Source organism: Calonectris borealis, chromosome W, assembly GCF_964195595.1.
Source record: "Calonectris borealis chromosome W, bCalBor7.hap1.2, whole genome shotgun sequence".
Taxonomy (NCBI): domain Eukaryota; kingdom Metazoa; phylum Chordata; class Aves; order Procellariiformes; family Procellariidae; genus Calonectris; species Calonectris borealis.
Window position 1 is genome coordinate 11,650,005 of NC_134351.1, and position 20,068 is coordinate 11,670,072.

At 41.9% G+C, this 20,068-nt stretch overlaps 1 protein-coding gene across 1 annotated transcript in view; it reads right to left on the reverse strand.

The window, feature by feature from the left end:
• LOC142075061 (interleukin-6 receptor subunit beta-like) overlaps positions 1–20,068 on the reverse strand; it is a 46,219-nt gene that overhangs the window by 13,618 nt on the left and 12,533 nt on the right. Inside the window, exons 5-11 of the mRNA XM_075136061.1 lie at positions 19,377–19,537; positions 18,879–19,030; positions 15,569–15,728; positions 3,078–3,160; positions 1,685–1,904; positions 408–584; positions 222–323 (exon numbers count right to left, since the gene is read on the reverse strand). Coding sequence (XP_074992162.1) covers positions 222–323; positions 408–584; positions 1,685–1,904; positions 3,078–3,160; positions 15,569–15,728; positions 18,879–19,030; positions 19,377–19,537 — 1,055 coding nt within the window. The remainder of the gene's footprint in view (positions 1–221; positions 324–407; positions 585–1,684; positions 1,905–3,077; positions 3,161–15,568; positions 15,729–18,878; positions 19,031–19,376; positions 19,538–20,068) is intronic.

Genomic DNA, 20,068 nt, shown 5'->3' on the forward strand with positions numbered 1-20,068 from the left:
TAAAAGTTGGAAAAGGGGGGAAGTCAGCTACAGACATCTGTTTAATTCCTAGATATTGTAAATTAGCAGAATGGATGTTAACAGAGGGGACAAGACCAATTATGTCAGATGATCCTCAAGTGTAGGACCATTTTTCATTATGCAGTCCACATTAAAGCAAAGGTCTCACTTTAGCCAAGAAAGTCAGGTTATGTGCTCCAAAATGACTATTTTGTACTTACGATCCTGCTGAAGATAAGCTTTCACAGACTGTCCACTTCCCTGACCATCAGCATATAGAGGGTACACAGTTATCAAGTAACATTTGAATGGCTTTATATCACCTAATAAAAGGAATTTAAAATGTGAATATTCTTTAGGTTTTTAGAGTGTTCTACAAAATATTTGTAGACTTATAAGCTAAATACCTTTTAAGTACGTTCCTTGAACATTCCCTGGTTCGTTCTGCCATTCTATGATGCAGTCTGAGCTGTTGGACACCAGACACCATTCTATCACGTATTTAAGAACATAATTGTTAGGAGCAGTCCACCTTACCCACAACTTGCCATCTTTAGGTAGTGTTCTAATATTCTTCACAGGAGCTATAATGAAAGAAAATAGAAAAGTGATAAATATTGACAGTATTTCCACTAGATATTCATAATAACTATTTTGTCAAGTGTGGATACTTTTGGTTATTGGAATGGTGACGATTTGACAGAACCTAGGTAAATGTAAAAGCCATTTTCTGAAATTTGGAAGCTTACATCTGAATCTTTGTATCAGAGATCCAAATTAAGCAGTATTAGGCGATTTAAAAACTGGATATTAGACTCAGCTTCTCTGTTCTCAAACACAGTAAGTTGTCTTATTGCACAGTAAAGAGATACTATGTTTCTTCCAAAAGAAAGGGTCTATTTTAGAGGGAAATCAAACCTTGAGACACTTCTAAATTCCCATTCTAATCCTGAACACACTTATGTACCTTACCAAGTACTTCTGGCTGCAATGCTACTCTTTTTGAAACATACCCTTAATTAGCTCATCTAATAGTTTTAGAACCTGTGCCTCTCCCTTGGTGTTTACACTAAAAGCAGCAGATCTGGTAGCAGAACACTGGTAGTGTTCGGATTGTCTAAGAGGAGGCTGGAAATAAGGAGGAACCCTCCTGTAGTTACTACTACTGCACAATGAAAGGAACACGAATAGTAGGGAAACAGTGGAAGCAGAGGACAAGGCAACCAGGCAAGATACTGTAAGTGTGGAAGGGTGAGAATGGGACAAGAGAAGAAAGGGGGGGTGAGGATCAGAAAGCAGAAGGAATAAGAACAATGGTGAAATGGTATATACATGAAGTAAAGGATGTTTGCTTCCCCAACACTTTGATTTTTTTTAAAAAAGAAAACAAAAGTGCCTGCTATGCTAAGAAAAAACCAATAGGAAATATAGTGCATAGTAGCTCTAAGGATCAAAAAGAACAGCAAAATAGTACGCATAGCTTCAAATGAACCTGTGAGTACATAAATCTGCATGTTCCCCAATATACAAGTGGTAGCATAATTACAAGGAGTAAGAGTGGAGATACATTCAGCAGTACTGCAATTATGCATCCATGTAAAAGGTACAATTTTACAACACTGAAGATTTCTCATAACAAAAGCCACACAGATGCATTTGAAAGATACATTACTAGGATACTAACCTTTTGAATTACTTGTTGGGATAAGTAAAATCGACGGAGGGGATGCCCCGACTCTGTTATGGGCAATCACAGTCATTTCATAAGTTCCATTTGGCAGCTTTAGCGTAAGGTTGGTGGTATTAACATTGTATTTCTCTGGTGGACTGGAGAGAGATGATTTAGCTCTGACAGTCACTTCATACTGCAAGATTACTCCATTGGCTTCAAATGACTCCAATGCCTGTTAGAAACACATCTTTGATTAGACTGATACTGAACAAATGTGACAACCTTTATTGTCTTTGAGGAATAATTTAAAAATCTGAGAGCAAGACAAGTTAAATATGCAGCTATTTGACCTACATAAGGAAAGCACAAACAACTTTAGAGTTCATTTCTTTAAAGCAGTAACTTCCAGAACTATTTCTGGTTTAAATTCTCTTTCTCTTGGCTTACAATCCTATCTAGTAGTTTAATAAAAGCTCTTCTGTCAAGATTGCAGAACATGTGTGGATGAAACCTGTGTTTTGCGTGACTTTATAACACAATGACATAAAAGGAATCTCATGTCATAACCTGGGTTGAACCCGAATGCAAAACGGCCTGGAAAAATACTTGTTTCTGTATTATCTGTAACAGTATTAGTTTTCAGGTAACTTACAGAAAATTGTTGAAAAAGGTAAGCTGTAAAGTAGCACCAGTTTTCTAAATCTAAGCTAATTAATAATGTCAGAAGTGGCATGTAGCATATGAATTATATCAGAAAATGATGCCATATCAATATACATGTAACTTCACCCAAGCCATCTAGTAATAGGGAAAAAAATTAATAATAAAAAGACAGCTAGATCAAATGTGACACAAAGTTCACAGACCAGAAGAAAGCAGGAGATGTAGACTGACCATAATTGCATTCACTTTCTCAGCTTTGGACTAATCAGCCAACTAGACACAGCAACCTATTGCATGCAAACACGCAGTGCTGTATTTAATAAGTTTGGCCTCTGGAATGTCTCTAGGCTTAATGGATTTTGCAGCTGGAGTATCCCTGTCCAGTCAGTGTTACAAAAATTTTAGGATACAGCAGAAGGCATAACGTGAAGGTTTACTTTGTTCAAGTGAAAGTTTCCAATTCCACAGACTTATGCTTAAGGACAGCAGGTTGGGAATCTGAAAGTGGATTCTGTATCCTCTGGATCACAGATGTGTGTCAGTTAACTGATAGCCTTTACATCTGTACTTTTAGTATTCTTATTATAATAATTAGTTATGAAAAATTAAAGTCACTCCTCATATCAGTAAAACCTGTACTATCCCAGCTATCTACTCAAGTTCGTTGAGATAAATTCTGTCACTTAAAAACTCATGTTTTTAAAAGAATGCTCAATTCCTGCAGTTTATCATGTTGCTTTACCTTCCACATCAGATGCACAGTCCAGGAAGCTGGTGAGCGAGATGCATCAATGATCCTCCATATGGGTGGTCCTTTAGATGGTTCTGATGAAAGAAACAATGCTTAAGAGTAGAAATATTTTTCTTTAATCTGTCTGAATTCATCATTTGACTATCATTAGCGGCTTGCTTTTTTTTTTTTAACTCATATACAAAAAAGTTTCCTTAGTTCCTCGGAAGGAAATAATGCTTGGTACATTAAGTGGAACACCTCCATAGAAAGGTTTCCTGAAGGGATGAGCAAAACACCAGTTCTGCTCCAAGTGCACAATATCAAAATAACTGAGTGTCACCATGCTGAGCATCTGCAATAACTGGCTGAACACAACAGTGCTGAGCGAGGCACAACCAAACCTACACTGGGCAGCGTGTGTCCAGAGGCACAGCCCTGCACTTCTGTATACTGCAAAGCTTGCTATGGCCTGTAGCTACAACACTCTTCCCACCCCTCAATATCAAGTCACCTAAAAAAGGGAAGTGCAGAAAAGTTAACGAGGAGACAGGCTTCTCCTGTCAGAATTCCCCAAGCTTCCTATATCCTTTATTCTAAAAAGGGTAACAGAACTGCAGTACTTTTGTACAATGCTACAATACTTTCTGGTGTCAGTACTGTAAAAAATTCAAGTGGTATTTCCGCTACAAATTTCATTTCAAAGTAGAATGAATCAATCTATTACAGTGCATAAAGCAAAAGAGGGGCCAATCCTTTGCGAGGGCCTTAGCCATAATCGAAAGAAAGATTATCTTAAAACACATTTACATTTATAATCTTGCCAGACTATTTTCTCTAGGAGTTCTTTTATTGCATTTTTAAAATTAATCATTACAAGGTTTTGGCTGTTTTACCTCCAAAAAGCAATATCAAGTCTAGAGGGTGCATCTTGTCTCTTATGCTTTACATCATGAGGGAAGGAGAACTGGGAATTGAGGCAAAGGAAGCTCTTTCTTAACAATCTCATTGGAGTACACCACTTTGATTCACATGAAACAGAAGCAAATGTACATCTTGCCTAATATAAGATCATGAATGCAACATGACCTGCCTCATGTTCATTTCCTACCATAACACCTTAGTTCTGAGGCTAAAATAAGACATGGATACTTAATCACTAATAGCAGTATTTTTGCAGAGCCAGTCACCACAGCAGAACAGCAATGCAGTCTAATAAAGCAGGCAGTCCCGAAATCCTCATTGTTCAGGTTGAGATAGTAACCACAAAAAAAAAAAAAACAAACAACAAACCCCATACTGTCATTAGGAGTTGAAAAAAAGTGATTAGAATATTGAAAGAATGTTTTTACAATACCTCCCCCAGAGAAAACAAATTTTGAGTAGAGCTGAAACAATGCCATTCTGTACACAAATTCCATTTTGTTTAAACAAATAGGGTTGTGGTGGTGCATTTTCCCCCCCTCCTAGGCCGCTTGTTGATCTCAGAAATTCCCATGAAACGTCGGCCTTGGTGTACTGGGTCTGGCGGTTGAGCGCTCCTTGACCGTATCAGAAACTCTGCATAGCTGAGCTGGGAATGTACTCCTACTGTCAGGCCCAGGTGTCCAGTAGAACACCACTGAAACCTTGAGAATTTTTAGTAATTACCACCTGGGACTGTGGCCAGGATGCAAATTTATGGATGCCTAAAGTCAACCATCTTGCGAACCTATAAACGGTGGTCCTAAGTGAGGCCCTTTGAGCTCTCTGGGACCGCAGCGGGCTGTGCCCAGCATCTCCCTCTGAGTGGGACGCCTCTCAGAGCTCACGACCTCTTGGGTCTGCGATATTCAGAGGACCGTCGCCTAAAGCTGATGACAGGGCCTGGGCTGAACCCCTTCACTCCTCAACGCTCAACCCTTGCCCGTTGAGAGAAATGCCGAGACGTTATATGTGAATATTTCTTCACTCGAGGGGAATTTTTAACAGGTATACCTTTTGTACATTTTTATATATATATTTCTGTCTGTGTGTGTGAACTAATAGTAAGCATAATCTGTAATTAAGTCATTGTTGTGACTGTAGTAGACTCTACTAACACTTACTTTGTAAATGTTAAATTAGTTAATGATTAAGTGCTGCTAAAATCTTATGATCTACCTTAAACTGTGAATGAACCTTAGACTGCTGCTAAACACATATAATCCCTTAGACATAAACCATTGACCAAGTCTGAGATTGGTCAAGTAAGACTGAGATTCAGCTGCACCTAAGCTCCATCGGGAGTTTAGAGAGCAAGGGGGTCTTCTCTGAATCTCGTGACTCAACGAGAGGGTCTCCCTTACACTTTTCGTCCTCGGTCTCTATGCAAATCATTCTAGCCCAATTTCGACTCGATTTTCCTTTATATGTTTCATCCGTGTAGTAAGTAATAGAGTGAACCTTGCCATCGAACTCTGTTAAGTTGCACTTTTATAAATCTCTTAAAATCACTTTCTGCTAATACCTTTGATGGTGATTCTTTAAGCGGCCTCTAAACCACTCATTCGCAACAAGGGTACGTACTACAGTCTTTTTCTTACTTATCCAATATAAATAAGATGACATGTAAATTCAATTAAAACTCATTACTGGTAACTCAAGATAAATAAGGAAGGATTTCTTAACCAGCGCAGTTAAGCTCCAAGAACAAAGTGGTGTTTTGACAATGAAACCTGTATTGGTTTAACTCTGTTTAGGAAACAGATGCACTGAAATGCTGAACTATATAGACTGTTTAAGTCTATAAGAGGGTGCCTTGGAAGGCACTAAGGAACAGATAGGATATTACAGAAAGGAGACCAGGAAGAGTGCAAGCAGGAAAGGCTAAAGCACATGAAAAAAAAAAAAAACAAAACAACCAAAAAACCCAACCACACACACAATCAGGCTGACTTAGAAGCTAAACAGATATCACAAAGTATTTGTAGTAGGCTGAGGGAAGAATAGGTTCCCTACTGGGTATCAAGCATACAACCAAAAGGTCCATTCATTGGCTCCATATTGGGTAGGATCAGTATAGACCAGAAACAGTCAGTCTTGCAGTCCATCAAAGTAGAAATGAAATGGAAACAGGACCAAGCTAAAGTAGTTTCACTCTTCACTAGAAGAACAAGACATAAATTCCCAATACTGTTTAAAGTCAGAAGTCAGCAAGTGATTCCCAATGCTGCTGCTACTGATTTAGGAAGAAACCAAACAAGCTTTTTAAAATCAAATCCCTTTAAGGGTGACTTACTAATTTTACAATCCCCAGAAATCACAATGTATATCGTGATATACACAGCTATGCAGCAAGCCTGCTCTGCTATAGTCAGCTACAGTCGTTATTTGGAGGTACAAAGTAGATGTTTTACTACCTAATCCTTATCAGGAAACAAACGACAAAAGATTTAAACGCTACCAGAATGCTTGCATTACTGTTCAGCATCATGATTGTACATTCGCGCCTTTGCATTTAAGAATTCCATTGAAACTTCACTTGATAGTGAAGTATATATACATAACACTTGGATAAAACCATATGGAAATATAGAAGTATACCTTCCTGAATATAGTAGTGGTAAATACACCTGTATCTCAATAGCTTGCTATTAAGACAAACACCAAATCTTTGGAATGGAGAAGGCAAGTAGGTGTGGGATCTAATATAGTCTTAGAAAAAGCACAGCATCCAAAAGTCAGTTTTGTAATTTGATTATGAGGGCAATAATGATGGTATAAGTAACTTAAGTGTCCAGTGTCTGCTTGTTTCATTTAATCTTTGCAATAGGCAACTGTACAGTAAAAAAAAAAAGAATAAAATTTTGGTACAGGTTTTGCCAATATTGCAACCTAAAGTCCCTGTCTGAGCCCAACAGGGAACTAGAGACCTCCTGAGGTCCTTTCCAGCTTAAATTATCCCACTAGCCTATAACTTTGCAAGTATATCTAGGCATTTGTAAGAGGTGACCACACCTCTGAAGTTGTCTGTAAGCAAACTCAGAACAGGAAATTATTTTACTGTCAATTTATTGCTACAATAGCAAAAAGCAGCTAACCGATTAGCAAGCAATGCAAAAAAAAGCGGCTATCTTGTTATTAGGAAGCGTAGCTACAACGATTTGTTAAAATGCTGTTCTACCAGCAGAAAACAGACTGTATTTACATTTGCAGTGTATCACAGCTAATGACACAGGTATTCCCCAACAGTTTACTGCACACTGAAATGAGTTCATTTTACTTTTAGCAATAAGCAAGACACTAATACAGGGTATTCTGACACCAACAGAGGTTCAGATTCAAGAAGATACCAGTTAGCACCTCTCAAGGCATCTATTAAAGATCTTAAATTAGTTCTAGTTCAGTCTAAGTGGACTACTCAGATGAATAACAAAAGGAAAATAGACCACGGAAACATAAGTTATACAGCAAAGTATGGTGCTTTTATTTGGAGATCACGGGTTGAATCCTATGGATGAGCATACTGCAGTATGTGACCTGTTAAAAACCCAGTTTGTCTAATTAAAGGACCAAATGCATAGGTCTAGGTTATGTTTATATACATAGTGCATGTAATTTTGTTCCTGTTAATGGAAAATGTAAGAAATCCACTATTTGAGAATAGGAGTTTTGGTACTGTAACAAATGCATGGGCATGATTCTAATGTCAGTGTTCCAATAATTACTGCTCAGTATTTGTGCAACTTTACTTTGTATGAGTTTACAGTTGCTGCAACAATTGCTAAGTCATGAAATGCTGCAAAACAAAACAGCCAAACAAATAAAAAATCCGTAACAGAAAATGCAAAATATACTCAACTAATGATTTTGGCACAACTCGGTAGCAGAAGGCACAGCCTTTGTAAAGACAAACTTTCAGGAAAGCCGCAGTAGTGGGAGATACTGTAATGACTTCCATGAGCTGTAAAGTTGTCCTGGTTTCGGCTGGGATGGAGTTGATTTTCTTCCTATTAACTGGTATAGTGCTGTGTGTTGGATGTAGTGTGAGAATAATGTTGATAACACACTGATGTTTTAGTTGTTGCTAGGTAATGTTTACGCTAGTCAAGGACTTTTCATCTTTCCGTGCCCTGCCAGGTGTGTGGGGAGCTGGGAGGGAGCGTGGCTGGGACGGCTGGCCCAGTGGGCCCATGGGCTATTCCATACCATATGACGTCATGCTCAGCATATGAATGGTGGGCGAAGAAGAAGGAGAGTGATGGCGTTTTTCTTCCCAAGTAATCATTACGCATGATGGAGCCCTGCTTTCCTGGAGATGGCTGAACACCTGCCTGCCGATGGGAAGTGGTGAACGAATTCCTTGTTCTGCTTTGCTTGCGCACGCGGCTTTTGCTTTCCCTATTAAACTGTCTTTATCTCAACCCACGAGTTTTCTCACTTTTACCCTTCTGATTCTCTCCCCCAGGGCACCCAGGGGGAGAGAGTGAGCAGCTGTGTGATGCTTAAGGGCCAGCTAGGGTTAAACCACAAGAAAAGTATATTAAATTCATAACACAGTTATAGTTACTTTAATGCCACAGTACATGTCAAGCAAAGCATATGTTCATGAGCAAAAGGAAGTAACCCATGAAGTTAAAAACATGCTGTTGAATGCAGTCATACAGATCTTAGCAGAAGACATTAAGTGCAATAACTATCTCAGTACCATTATTGCTGAAAAAATATTAATGAGTCCAGGATGAAACAGCACACCTGCAGAACATAGAGTTCAATGGAAAGAAAATGTCATTTCAACTGATTGAGTATCACAAGGAGGGGACAGGTCAGCCAAGTTGATGAGTTGGCTATAGTGTGAACAGATTTAATGCATGGTGGCAGCTTCACAACACTACAGGCTTGTTCCACCAAAGAAGTGAAGGCTGACACTTGACTGAGGCTCTTAAACAGTTTTTTTCCAGAGCTGTGAACATAAAGCTTATCCCAGTGGTTTGTTCTGTCCCAGCTATCTTTAGTGTATCTTAAAAATTGATTTATACTTTGAAGTGGTATATAACATGCTCGCAAAGTCCTTTTGTGCAAAACTAGACATGATCCAAATGCTGCCCACAAAGAGCGGCTGTTGATAAAAAGTTATCCACATTAAATCATGATAGCAATTCAGTGTTCACCCATACTGCAAAGGGACAGGATACCGTAAGTCCAGAAGTACAAGATAACAATCCCCATATATATCCCCATATCATGAAGAAAAGAAAGTGTAATAAAACAGTGATATTTAAAACCAATATAACAAAAAGTAAAAACATATTCCCACAGAGATTCAATCTTGCATAAAGTCAGCAGTTCATACATAGCATTCTCTTTCTTATGCCTCCCACATCAGTGATGACCAGCAAGAATCAGATTACTGGGGGTAGAGTATTGTAAACAAGTGAGTGCAAGATAGTGCAAAAAGGCAGCTGTAAGTGACACTGTTGTAGTTTAAGATAGCAGGCAGCCAAACACCACCCAGCCACTCACTACGCCCATCCTCACAGTGGACTTTATCTCCCTCTACAGTACATAAGGGTTTTGATTAGGCAGGGCCAACTCTATTGGTAGATCCCCCAGTGTTAACTAACCAGGTGGCTTTTGCTAAATGTGTATCCCAATGCTTGAATGTCCCACCACCCATTGCTCTCAGCGTTGTCTTTAGCAGTCCATGGTATCGTTCCATTTTCCCGGAGGCTGGTGCATGGTAGGGGATGTGATAGACCCACTCAATGCCATGCTCTTTGGCCCAGGTGTCTATGAGGGTGTTTCGGAAGTGAGTCCCATTGTCTGACTCAATTCTTTCTGGGGTGCCATGTCGCCATAGGACTTGCTTTTCAAGGCCCAGGATGGTGTTCTGGGCAGTGGCATGGGGCACAGGGTATGTTTCCAGCCACCCGGTGGTTGCTTCCACCATGGTGAGCACATAGTGCTTGCCGTGGCGGGTTTGTGGGAGTGTGATATAATCAATCTGCCAGGCCTCCCCATATTTCTATTTCAACCATCGTCCTCCATACCAAAGAGGCTTTACATGCTTGTCTTGCTTGACTGCAGCGCATGTTTCACATTCATGGATAACTTGTGCAATATCGTCCATGGTCAAGTCCACCCCTCGATCACGAGCCCATCTATATGTTGCATCTCTTCCTTGATGGCCTGAGGCATCATGGGCCCACCAAGCTATAAATAATTCACCCTTATGTTGCCAGTCCAGATCCACCTGGGCCACTTCAATCTTAGCAGCCTGGTCCACCTGCTGGTTGTTTTGGTGTTCTTCAGTGGCCTGACTCTTGGGTACATGAGCATCTACGTGACGTACTTTTACAACCAGGTTCTCTACTCGGGCAGCAATATCTTGCCACTATGCGGCAGCCCAGATGGGTTTACCTCTGCGCTGCCAGTTGTTCTGCTTCCATTGCTGCAACCACCCCCACAGGGCATTTGCCACCATCCATGAGTCAGTATAGAGATAAAGTACTGGCCATTTTTCTCGTTCAGCAATGTCCAAGGCCAGCTGGACGGCTTTCACCTCTGCAAACTGGCTCGATTCACCTTCTCCTTCAGCAGTTTCTGCAACTTGGCGTATAGGACTCCATACAGCAGCCTTCCACCTCCGATGCTTTCTCACAAGGCGACAGGACCCATCAGTGAACAAGGCATATTGCTTCTCATTTTCTGGTAGTTTATTATACAGTGGGGCTTCTTCAGCACGCGTCACCTCCTCCTCCTCTGGGGATATTCCAAAATCTTTGCCTTCTGGCCAGTTCGTGATCACCTCCAAGATTCCTGGGCGACTGGGGTTTCCTATTCGGGCCCGTTGTGTGATCAGTGCGACCCACTTACTCCACGTAGCATCGGTTGCATGATGTGTAGAGGGGACCATCCCTTTGAACATCCAGCCCAGCACCGGCAGTCGGGGTGCCAGGAGGAGCTGTGCTTCAGTACCAACCACTTCCGAAGCAGCTTGAATCCCTTCATATGCTGCCAATATCTCCTTCTCAGTTGGAGTGTAGCGGGCCTCAGATCCTCTGTATCCCCGACTCCAGAACCCCAGGGGTCGACCTCGAGTCTCCCCTGGTGCTTTCTGCCAGAGGCTCCAGGTAGGGCCATTCTCCACGGCTGCGGTGTAGAGCACATTTCTGACATCTTGTCCTGCCCGGACTGGCCCAAGGGCTACTGCATGAACTATCTCCTGTTTAATTTGGTCAGAGGCTTGTCGTTGCTCAGGGCCCCATTTGAAATCGTTCTTCTTCCGGGTCACTTCACAAAGAGGGCTTACGATTCAGGCTATAATCTGGAATATGCATTCTCCAAAAGCCAACCACGCCTAAGAAAGCTTGTGTTTCCTTTTTGCTAGTTGGTGGGGACATGGCTGTTATTTTGTTGATCACATCCATTGGGATCTGATGACGTCCATCTTGCCATTTTATTCCTAAAATCTGGATCTCCTGTGCAGGTCCCTTGACCTTACTTTGTTTTATGGCAAAACCAGCCTTCAGATGGATTTGGACTATTCTCTCCCCTTCCTCAAAAACTCCTTCTGCTGTGTTGCCCCACACGATGATGTCATCAATGGATTGCAGGTGTTCTGGAGCCTCACCCTGTTCCAGTGCAGTGTGGATCAGTCCATGGCAAATGGTAGGGCTGTGTTTCCACCCCTGGGGCAGTCGGTTCCAGGTGTACTGGACGCCCCTCCAAGTGAAAGCAAACTGTGGCCTGCACTCTGCCGCCAAAGGGATCGAGAAGAACGCATTAGCGATATCAATTGTGGCGTACCACTTGGCTGCCTTTGACTCCAGCTCGTATTGGAGTTCTAGCATGTCCGGCACGGCAGCACTCAGTGGTGGCGTGACTTCGTTCAGGCCACGGTAGTCTACTGTTAGTCTCCACTCTCCATTGGACTTTCGCACTGGCCATATGGGACTGTTAAAGGGTGAGCGAGTCTTGCTGATCACTCCTTGGCTCTCCAGTCGACAAATCAGCTCATGGATGGGGATCAGGGAGTCTCGGTTGGAGCGGTATTGCTGCTGGTGCACTGTTGGGGTAGCGATTGGTACCTGTTGTTCTTCAACCCTCAACAACCCCACAACAGAAGGGTCCTCCGAGAGACCAGGCAAGGTGGACAGCTGTTTAATTTCCTCCGTCTCCAGGGCAGCTATACCAAAAGCCCACCGGTACCCTTTTGGGTCCTTGAAATACCCTCTCCTGAGGTAGTCTATGCCAAGGATGCACGGAGCCTCTGGGCCAGTCACAATGGGGTGCTTCTGCCACTCGTTCCCGGTTAGGCTCACTTCAGCCTCCAATACAGTTAACTCTTGGGATCCCCCTGTCACTCCAGAAATACAAATGGGTTCTGCCCCTTTATAGCCTGATGGCATCAGGGTACACTGTGCACCAGTGTCTACGAGAGCCTTATACTCCTGTGGCTCTGATGTGCCAGGCCATCGAATCCACACAGTCCAGTAAACCCGGTTGTCCCTTTCCTCCACCTGGCTGGAGGCAGGGCCCCTCTAGTCCTGGTCATCGCATACGTTACTCACTGCCTGTAGACACAAATCAGAAGTCCCTTTATTAATATCGGAAGCAAAGTCAGCCCTTCTTGCTCTGTCTGGGGAACTGCTCACTGGAGACTGGAGCAGCAGTTTTCCTGGGAGAACCCCCTTTTGTGGTTGTTTTTCCTTGCAACTCACGTACCTGTGCCTCTAGGGTCAAGGTAGGTTTTCCATCCCACTGCCTCATGTCCTCTCCATAGTCACGCAGGTAAAACCACAGGGTGCCCTGTGTGTGTACCCATGATATCTCCTCTCTTGAGCAGAGGGACACTTGCTCCTAATGGCTGAGACACTGGCCCGTGCAGGTGGGGAGCAGGACATATCCTCTTTGAGTTGCTGGACCTCCCGAGGCAGTTTCTCCACAGCAGAGACACAGGCCCGTAGGGAGGAAGAGAGACTTCCTTCGTATTGCTGGAGTTGGCCAGCCAATTCATCCACTGTTTGTTCCTCTCCATCTCTCCAGGTCATTATTGCCAATGAGTTTGCATGTGACGCTGGTGCACTCCGTACAAACTTCTGCCACATGGGTTGCGTACACTGGACTTCATCTGGATCTTTGGATAACTGCTCACTGTTCAGGTCATCATAAATCACCTCCAGCACGCCTAGTTCCCTCAGGTACTGGATACCTCTCTCCATGGTGGTCCACTTGCCTGGGTGGCATATAACATCTTCCTTGAAGGGATACCTTTCCTTCACGCCTGACAGGAGTCGCCTCCAGAGGCTGAGGACTTGTGCCCCTTGTCCAATTGCTTTGTCAATGCCCCCTTCCCTAGAAAGGGATCCCAGCTGTCTGGCTTCCTTCCCCTCCAATTCCAGGCTACTAGCCCCATTATCCCAGCATCAGAGCAGCCGGGTGACAACATGCTCGCCTGTATGAGGAGTGGAATCTCTTCCCATATCTCGCAGCTCATTCAGGCACAGGGATCAGGTGGTTACCATCTCATTTACGGGTTCTGCCTCCTCCGCCTCCTGTTCTCATGAGGGCCCTGGTTCATCTTCATCCCTTACTGGATGAGCTGATTTTCTTGTGTATTTCTTCTTGTGTATAGGGGCAACTGATACCGGCACAGGTTGGTCCTCCGGTTCAGCCGCAGTACCTGTCACGGGGTTTGAGTAGCCGCAATGCCTGTCGCCAGTGTTGATCTCTGGACGGTGTTCCTGAATAGTTGTTTAACCCTAAACAAGACCTGAACCACATTCAGGAGACATAGCAATAGGAACATGCTTGTTTGAACATCCCAAGGATTTTCTAAATTCTCAGGAACTGTTGTGGATGTCTTCATGAAGAGGACAGAAGAAAAAGGAGTTTCTGGAGATATGAAAGGGAAGATGAACAAGTGGGGGAAAGCATCCCACCTTGTCTCCCCCGTAAATTCCTCCTCTGAGGAGAAAAGGTAGAGAGTGTTATTTATTAATAGTTTCCGAGAGGTGGCTCCTGAGGTACAGAGATGATGGCGATACTGAATACAGATACCAGATTAGACTCACGACCAGTGATTTTTATCATATCATTAAACAGTGTTACACAGTGTAGCAAAATAACCTTGACCCAGTTCCAAGCAGTGATAAACAGCACAACAGGAAACACATACTGCAAGCAAGGTATTACGTAACCCAACATTGAGAACCAGCCCCACAACTTTGAGAGCCAATACATCAACATTGTGACCAGCAACTATTAAACCAATATAATGAATGCTTATAACAGTTTTGCCTTAACACGCTTTGGTCATATGTCGTTATCTCAACCCTTCGTGCCCCACGTTGGGCACCAAGATGGACTGTTGTGGTTTAACCTGGCAGGCAGCCAAACACCACACAGCCGCTCGCTCACTCCCCCCCACACAGTGGGATGGGGGGAGAATCAGAAAAATAAATAAAATTCGTGGGTTGAGATAAAGACAGTTTAATAGAACAGAAAAGGAAGGGAAAATAATAATAATAATGATAGAATATAAAATGAGTGATGCACAGTGCTATTGCTCACCACCCATGCTGACCGATAACCAAGTAGCGATCGCTACTTTCCGGACCACACCTCTTTTTTTATGTACTGAGCATAACATCAAATGGTATGGAATACCCCGTTGGCCAGTTTGGGTTAACTGTCCTTGCTATGCCCCCTCCCAGCTTCTTGTGCACCTGGCAGAGCATGGGAAGCTGAAAAGTCCTTGACTAGCGTAAACACTACTTAACAACAACTAAAACATCAGTGCATTATCAACATTCTCCTCATACTGAATCCAACACACAGCACTAGGAAGAAATTTAACCCTATCCCAGCCGAAACCAGGACACACTGTAACAAGCAAGCGTTGTATATGCAGAATGACTTGGGAAAAACAGTAAGCCAGAGCGTTTAACTTAAATGTTTTGGTTAACAAGAGGTTACACTTCCCATATGCATTTTATTTCCTATCATTGCTTTACCGAATTTGTGAATAAGTCTACATACCATACATGACTAGAATCTTCATTTCATACTTATTGATGCCTGTTCACCTTTCACCTGTTCAACTTTCTAATGGTCTCCTAAACACCAAGTTGTTAATTTAAGTTTTTGGTAGACAGACTGCCTTTTTCACAGGCAGAGTAACTTCTGTTTCAGAGGATAAATTCAGAAGAAAACAAGCCCTTGAAAGGAGGTACAAACAAAGCCTATATCTCCCCTAAAAAACTTTGAGAATGACTTTGTGAGGAAAGCTTTTCTTCCCTACTTCCTGTTTTAGCTATTTTCAGGGAGCACCTCTGGCCTATGAACTTTATGGGAAGCTATTCTCATGCTCCTTGGAAGGCATCAGTCAAGTCAGTCAGTATTCAAAGTAACTCAGGAGAGCCTTGTTGCATGTATAATCCAATAGCTCAAGTGAGGATACACAACTTTAGTTGGCTATTACCAAACTGCTGAGCACTCACATTTTTCAAGTCAGTGACCTACTTTCGTATATTACTTACTATCTTCAGTGGTGACCCCAGTTTTCTCTTCACTCCAGTCACTCCAGTAGCCCACTCCATCTTCCTTCATGCAACGAATTGAAAAGACATACTCTGTGTAGGGTCTGAGCCCTTGAACACTGAATGAAGTTCTTGGTGAAGCTGTATCTTCAGGAGGAACCTGTAAGTGGAAGGAAGATTTTACAGGCACTGATCAAAAAGTATAAAGCTGAGTTCTGTGCTACTACAGCTCCCATCCAAGAGGGCTCCCCACTGCTAACAGCTTAAACCCTGTATTACACACCCAATACAACATTGTTTCTCCCCTCTGTTTTCCAAAGCTACAATTCTCAACCACTGTTTGGTAAGGAATTGGTCATAGCATGTGTATTTACCAGATGTAACACAATATATACACTAGAATAGGTAAGCAGCTATCTCTCATATTCTGTTTTCTTTTTTAATCAGTTCATGTCTACCTCTCCTAAGCATAAGTCATACAAAGTTTCTTCCTTCCTATATAATTCCTCTACTTACTGATCTGTAATACCCTGCCTCATGTTTCAGAGCTTTGCTAGGTATTGCCTGATTATTCATTGCAAAATACCTGTGCTAGAAGCCTCCTATTGATAGAGGGAACTAACACTTAAGGGTTAATAGCAGAGCCATTGTCTGGCTTGCTAGTGCAATCTTTTGCAGCTAGCAACTCGGATAGACAAGATGCTGTTATAAGCATAATAAATATTGTAAGCAGAAGTTACAAAGGCTGTGTAGATAACAGGATCCTTGAATTACTAAACTAACTAACAATTCCTGACTGAGACCTTACTGTGGTGCATCCTCCCACTTGATAAGAGAGGATAAACCTTGAGCTGGCTTGTTAGGCCTCTATGTAACACCTGTGATGAGATAAGTGTCCTATGTAAATCACTAACAATGAACAACTGTGAAGGGATAAGTGTTAAAGGACAAGATAACCTGATGCCTTGTTACATTCCAAGAGTCAAGGAACTGATGAGTTAATTAAGTGACCATATATAGACAAAGGAAGCCCAGAGTTCAACTAACAGACACAGTGAAGACAACTATGGACAACCACCAGAGAAGGAAAAGACCCTAACCCTAATTTTACTGCGCATGCTTGGACTATGTAAATGACTTCCAGGAACTCATTACCATAAGACCACCTTTTCTAAGGAATGTAATGAATATGTACATATGGATTGCATATAACCCTGTCCTGGTTTCGGCTGGGATAGGGTTAAATTTCTTCCTAGTGCTGTGTTTTGGATTTAGTATGAGGAGAATGTTGATAACACACTGATGTTTTCAGTTGTTGCTAAGTGCCCTCCTAGTCCAAGGACAGCTCCCATGCCTACTGACTGAGCTAGGTACACAAGATGGGAGGGAACATAATCAGGACAGCCAGCCCAGCTGGCTAATGGGGTATTCCATACCATGTGACATCATGCTCAGTATATGAATGGTAGGCATGATCCAGGAAGTAGCAATCATTACTGGGTTATCGGTCAGCGCGGGTGGTGAGCAATTGCATTGTGCATCACTCATTTTGTATATTCTATCATTATCATTATTATTTTCCCTTTTTCTGTTCTATTAAACTGTCTTTATCTCAACCCACGAGTTTTTCTCACTCTTACCCTTCCGATTCTCTCCCCGTCCCACTGAGGGGGGTGGGGGAGTGAGTGAGCAGCTGCGTGGTATTTGGCTGCCTGCCAGGTTAAACCACAACAAACCCCTGTAAGTTAAGTACCCTGGCACACACAATTGTGGTGGGGCAACCCCCCGTGCTGCCCAGCACTGAATAAACATACCTACTTTATAACCTTCTAGGTTGTGGAGTCTGTTTTCCACACGTCACTATAAAGCTAGAGAATTCAGGGTCATTTCTTCCAGTGATATAGAACAGTGTTTCTTAACTGACATTAGAAATAGTTTTTTTTCAAGTCTCACACCTTCACTTTAGAGTAGTTTATAATTTTACTAATAATGAGTTTATTTCCATAAGCTCTTTCCTTTTTCTCTTAACTAGCAACTGAATGCCAGAAAATATTCTTAGTGCATATGTACAGGAACAGATATGTTATGTAGATAATTGATATATGTATGTACATACACTGACTCCATCACATGTTATTCCACTTGCAATTAAGGTTTTGTTTGTTTTGTTGTGTGGTTTTTTTTATAGTGAGCAACCCTGCAATAGGCATGACTGCAGATTAAATACACATGCAGAACATTTAAGAGGTTAATTCTGAGTGCAAAGAATCATCAAAGTATTGATTAATAGGTTGGTCTTCTAGCTGAAGTAACTAGTCAAATTTTACCACAGCTAAGCAAGCTCAGTTGTTTTATAAGTTACTATTTCAATGGTCTTGTGCATATGTTAAAAGGAGAAGACAAGTTAAAAGGACCTAATAGAACAATGTATCAAGATTCTGGAGTTGCAGAATAAGCTGTGCGGGACAGTGCTCTATAAAATATGAATACAAGTGACCTTAATTTAATCTCTGCATCTAAAGCTCAAAAAGTTCCTCCAAAGGAATACACTGCATTAGTCACAAGCAGCTGTGTTATGCTATCTGCTTCAAACACCATATTTTGCTAAGTCAGAAGCAGTCTTCCTTCCAAGAAGTCATGAAACTCAGAATACCTTTGGTCCTATGTACTAACACAAAAGACAGGAAGATTTTGATGAAAAGAGTGTTTCTGGAATACTGCTGCTCTGAGAGAAGGCTTAAAGGCAGGCAAAACTGAGGAGCTATTGAAAATATGTCCATGGACTGATGTAGAAAAAACCTCTTGATGACATGCACTATGTAAGGCATACTCCTTACTCTTTTCCAGTTCCTTGATTGCATCAAGCTAAAGGCATGTATGCAGGACAACCATACTGTATAAAGGTACAGCAAGTTCAAAAAAGCATCCCAACACTGTACAGCATTTGCCCAAGCTTTAATTGACATTTAGATCAGTAGTTTTGCATGCACATGGGAAGACTGAAGTTCATGAATGTTCTAGATACTGCATGTACAGAATGAAAATTCAAAATAAGCATACTGCAATATGAAGGGGAGGAGAGCAGAGAAGTCCACAAAGGAAAGACAAGGTCCCTGTACTCTAGATTACCAAAAACCCTAGCTCACAAGCCTTCATGAGTAGGCCAGATAAACTACCTTGGGAGGCCACATAAGTCCTAAGGATAATAAAGGGAATGCTCTGAACTGCAGCAGTAAAGGAACTTCTGCTGCAGTTTGACAAATGGCTGGGTTACAGCAGAAGAGTGACAAGGGACGTTAACTTGTATTACCTTCATCCAATTTGTTTCACCAATGATCCTATAGCGAATATTGAATTTCAGTTTCATCACAGCTGCTGAAATCCGGTTCTCCCAGGAAAGCTTCAGAACAGTAGGCAGTATTCCTGAGTTGACTGATAAGTTGTGTGGAGACAGAGGTTTAACTAGAAGAGAAGAAGTTAGAGTCAACTCTACAGCTGTATTATTTTATCATGCCTCTAGCAGTTGGTACGCTATGCTGTAACACTACCATTAAGGCCTCTCACAAGCCCAAATAGCTGCTACTTCACACCAGTTTCTAAAGCAGCAAGTTCTTGTAAGTAATATATCTGAATGGTGATCAAATCCCTCACCTTCCCTACCTTTGTCCAGCACAGTTCAAGTTCTAGTCAACAATATTTTGGCAGTGTTAATTTTTATACTGAAGAAACATTAATATGCCAATTCAGCAATATGCACAGAAGCTGCAGTTGTATGTACTTTACTAAAGCTTAAGAGGCATATAGTTACCAATCTCAATGGGATCAAAAACAAGAGGATCAGATTCAGCCTTCCCGAGAGCATTTGCTGCTTCTACCCAGACTTCCAGGTTAACGAAGAACTGAACATCAGTAATGGTACAAGAATTATTTACATCTTTTGGTATGCAGTCAGGAAAGTTATCTCGTGACCTAAATAAAAAAGGAAAAACAAGGTAGAAAGCATTGTTTGGTTTCCTTTAGAGAATCTTTTTAACTAGATCAGAGTGATCAATCAGTTTATAGCTCATATGTTTCCCTCTCTGCCCTTATTTTTGCAAGCGGGGGGGGGGGGGTGGTGGTGGTGGGGAAGAAGAAAAAGGTGAAGAGATTAGAATGGCTTGTTCAGCCACAAATGCAAGGTTGCATTACAATAGAAACTAGAATCAAATCTCTTGACTTAAAGTCATGTACCTTCAAAAGTATAAGCCAAAGTATTGTAATTATGAAGTCATAAAACACCCACTTAGCTTAAAAAAAAATAAAGATCATAAGCAATATGGCTAGTAGCTATAAGCATACTCATGCATTAAAGAGGTAGTCATTTTACCTGCATACCCTTCAAGAGTACAGTGTTACAGCTACTACACATCATTATTTTTGTTCACCATCTTCTGCTGCACTAACAGCAGAGACAGTTCTAGGGGTATAAGGAGATTTGCCTAGTATTATCCATACTTTCTA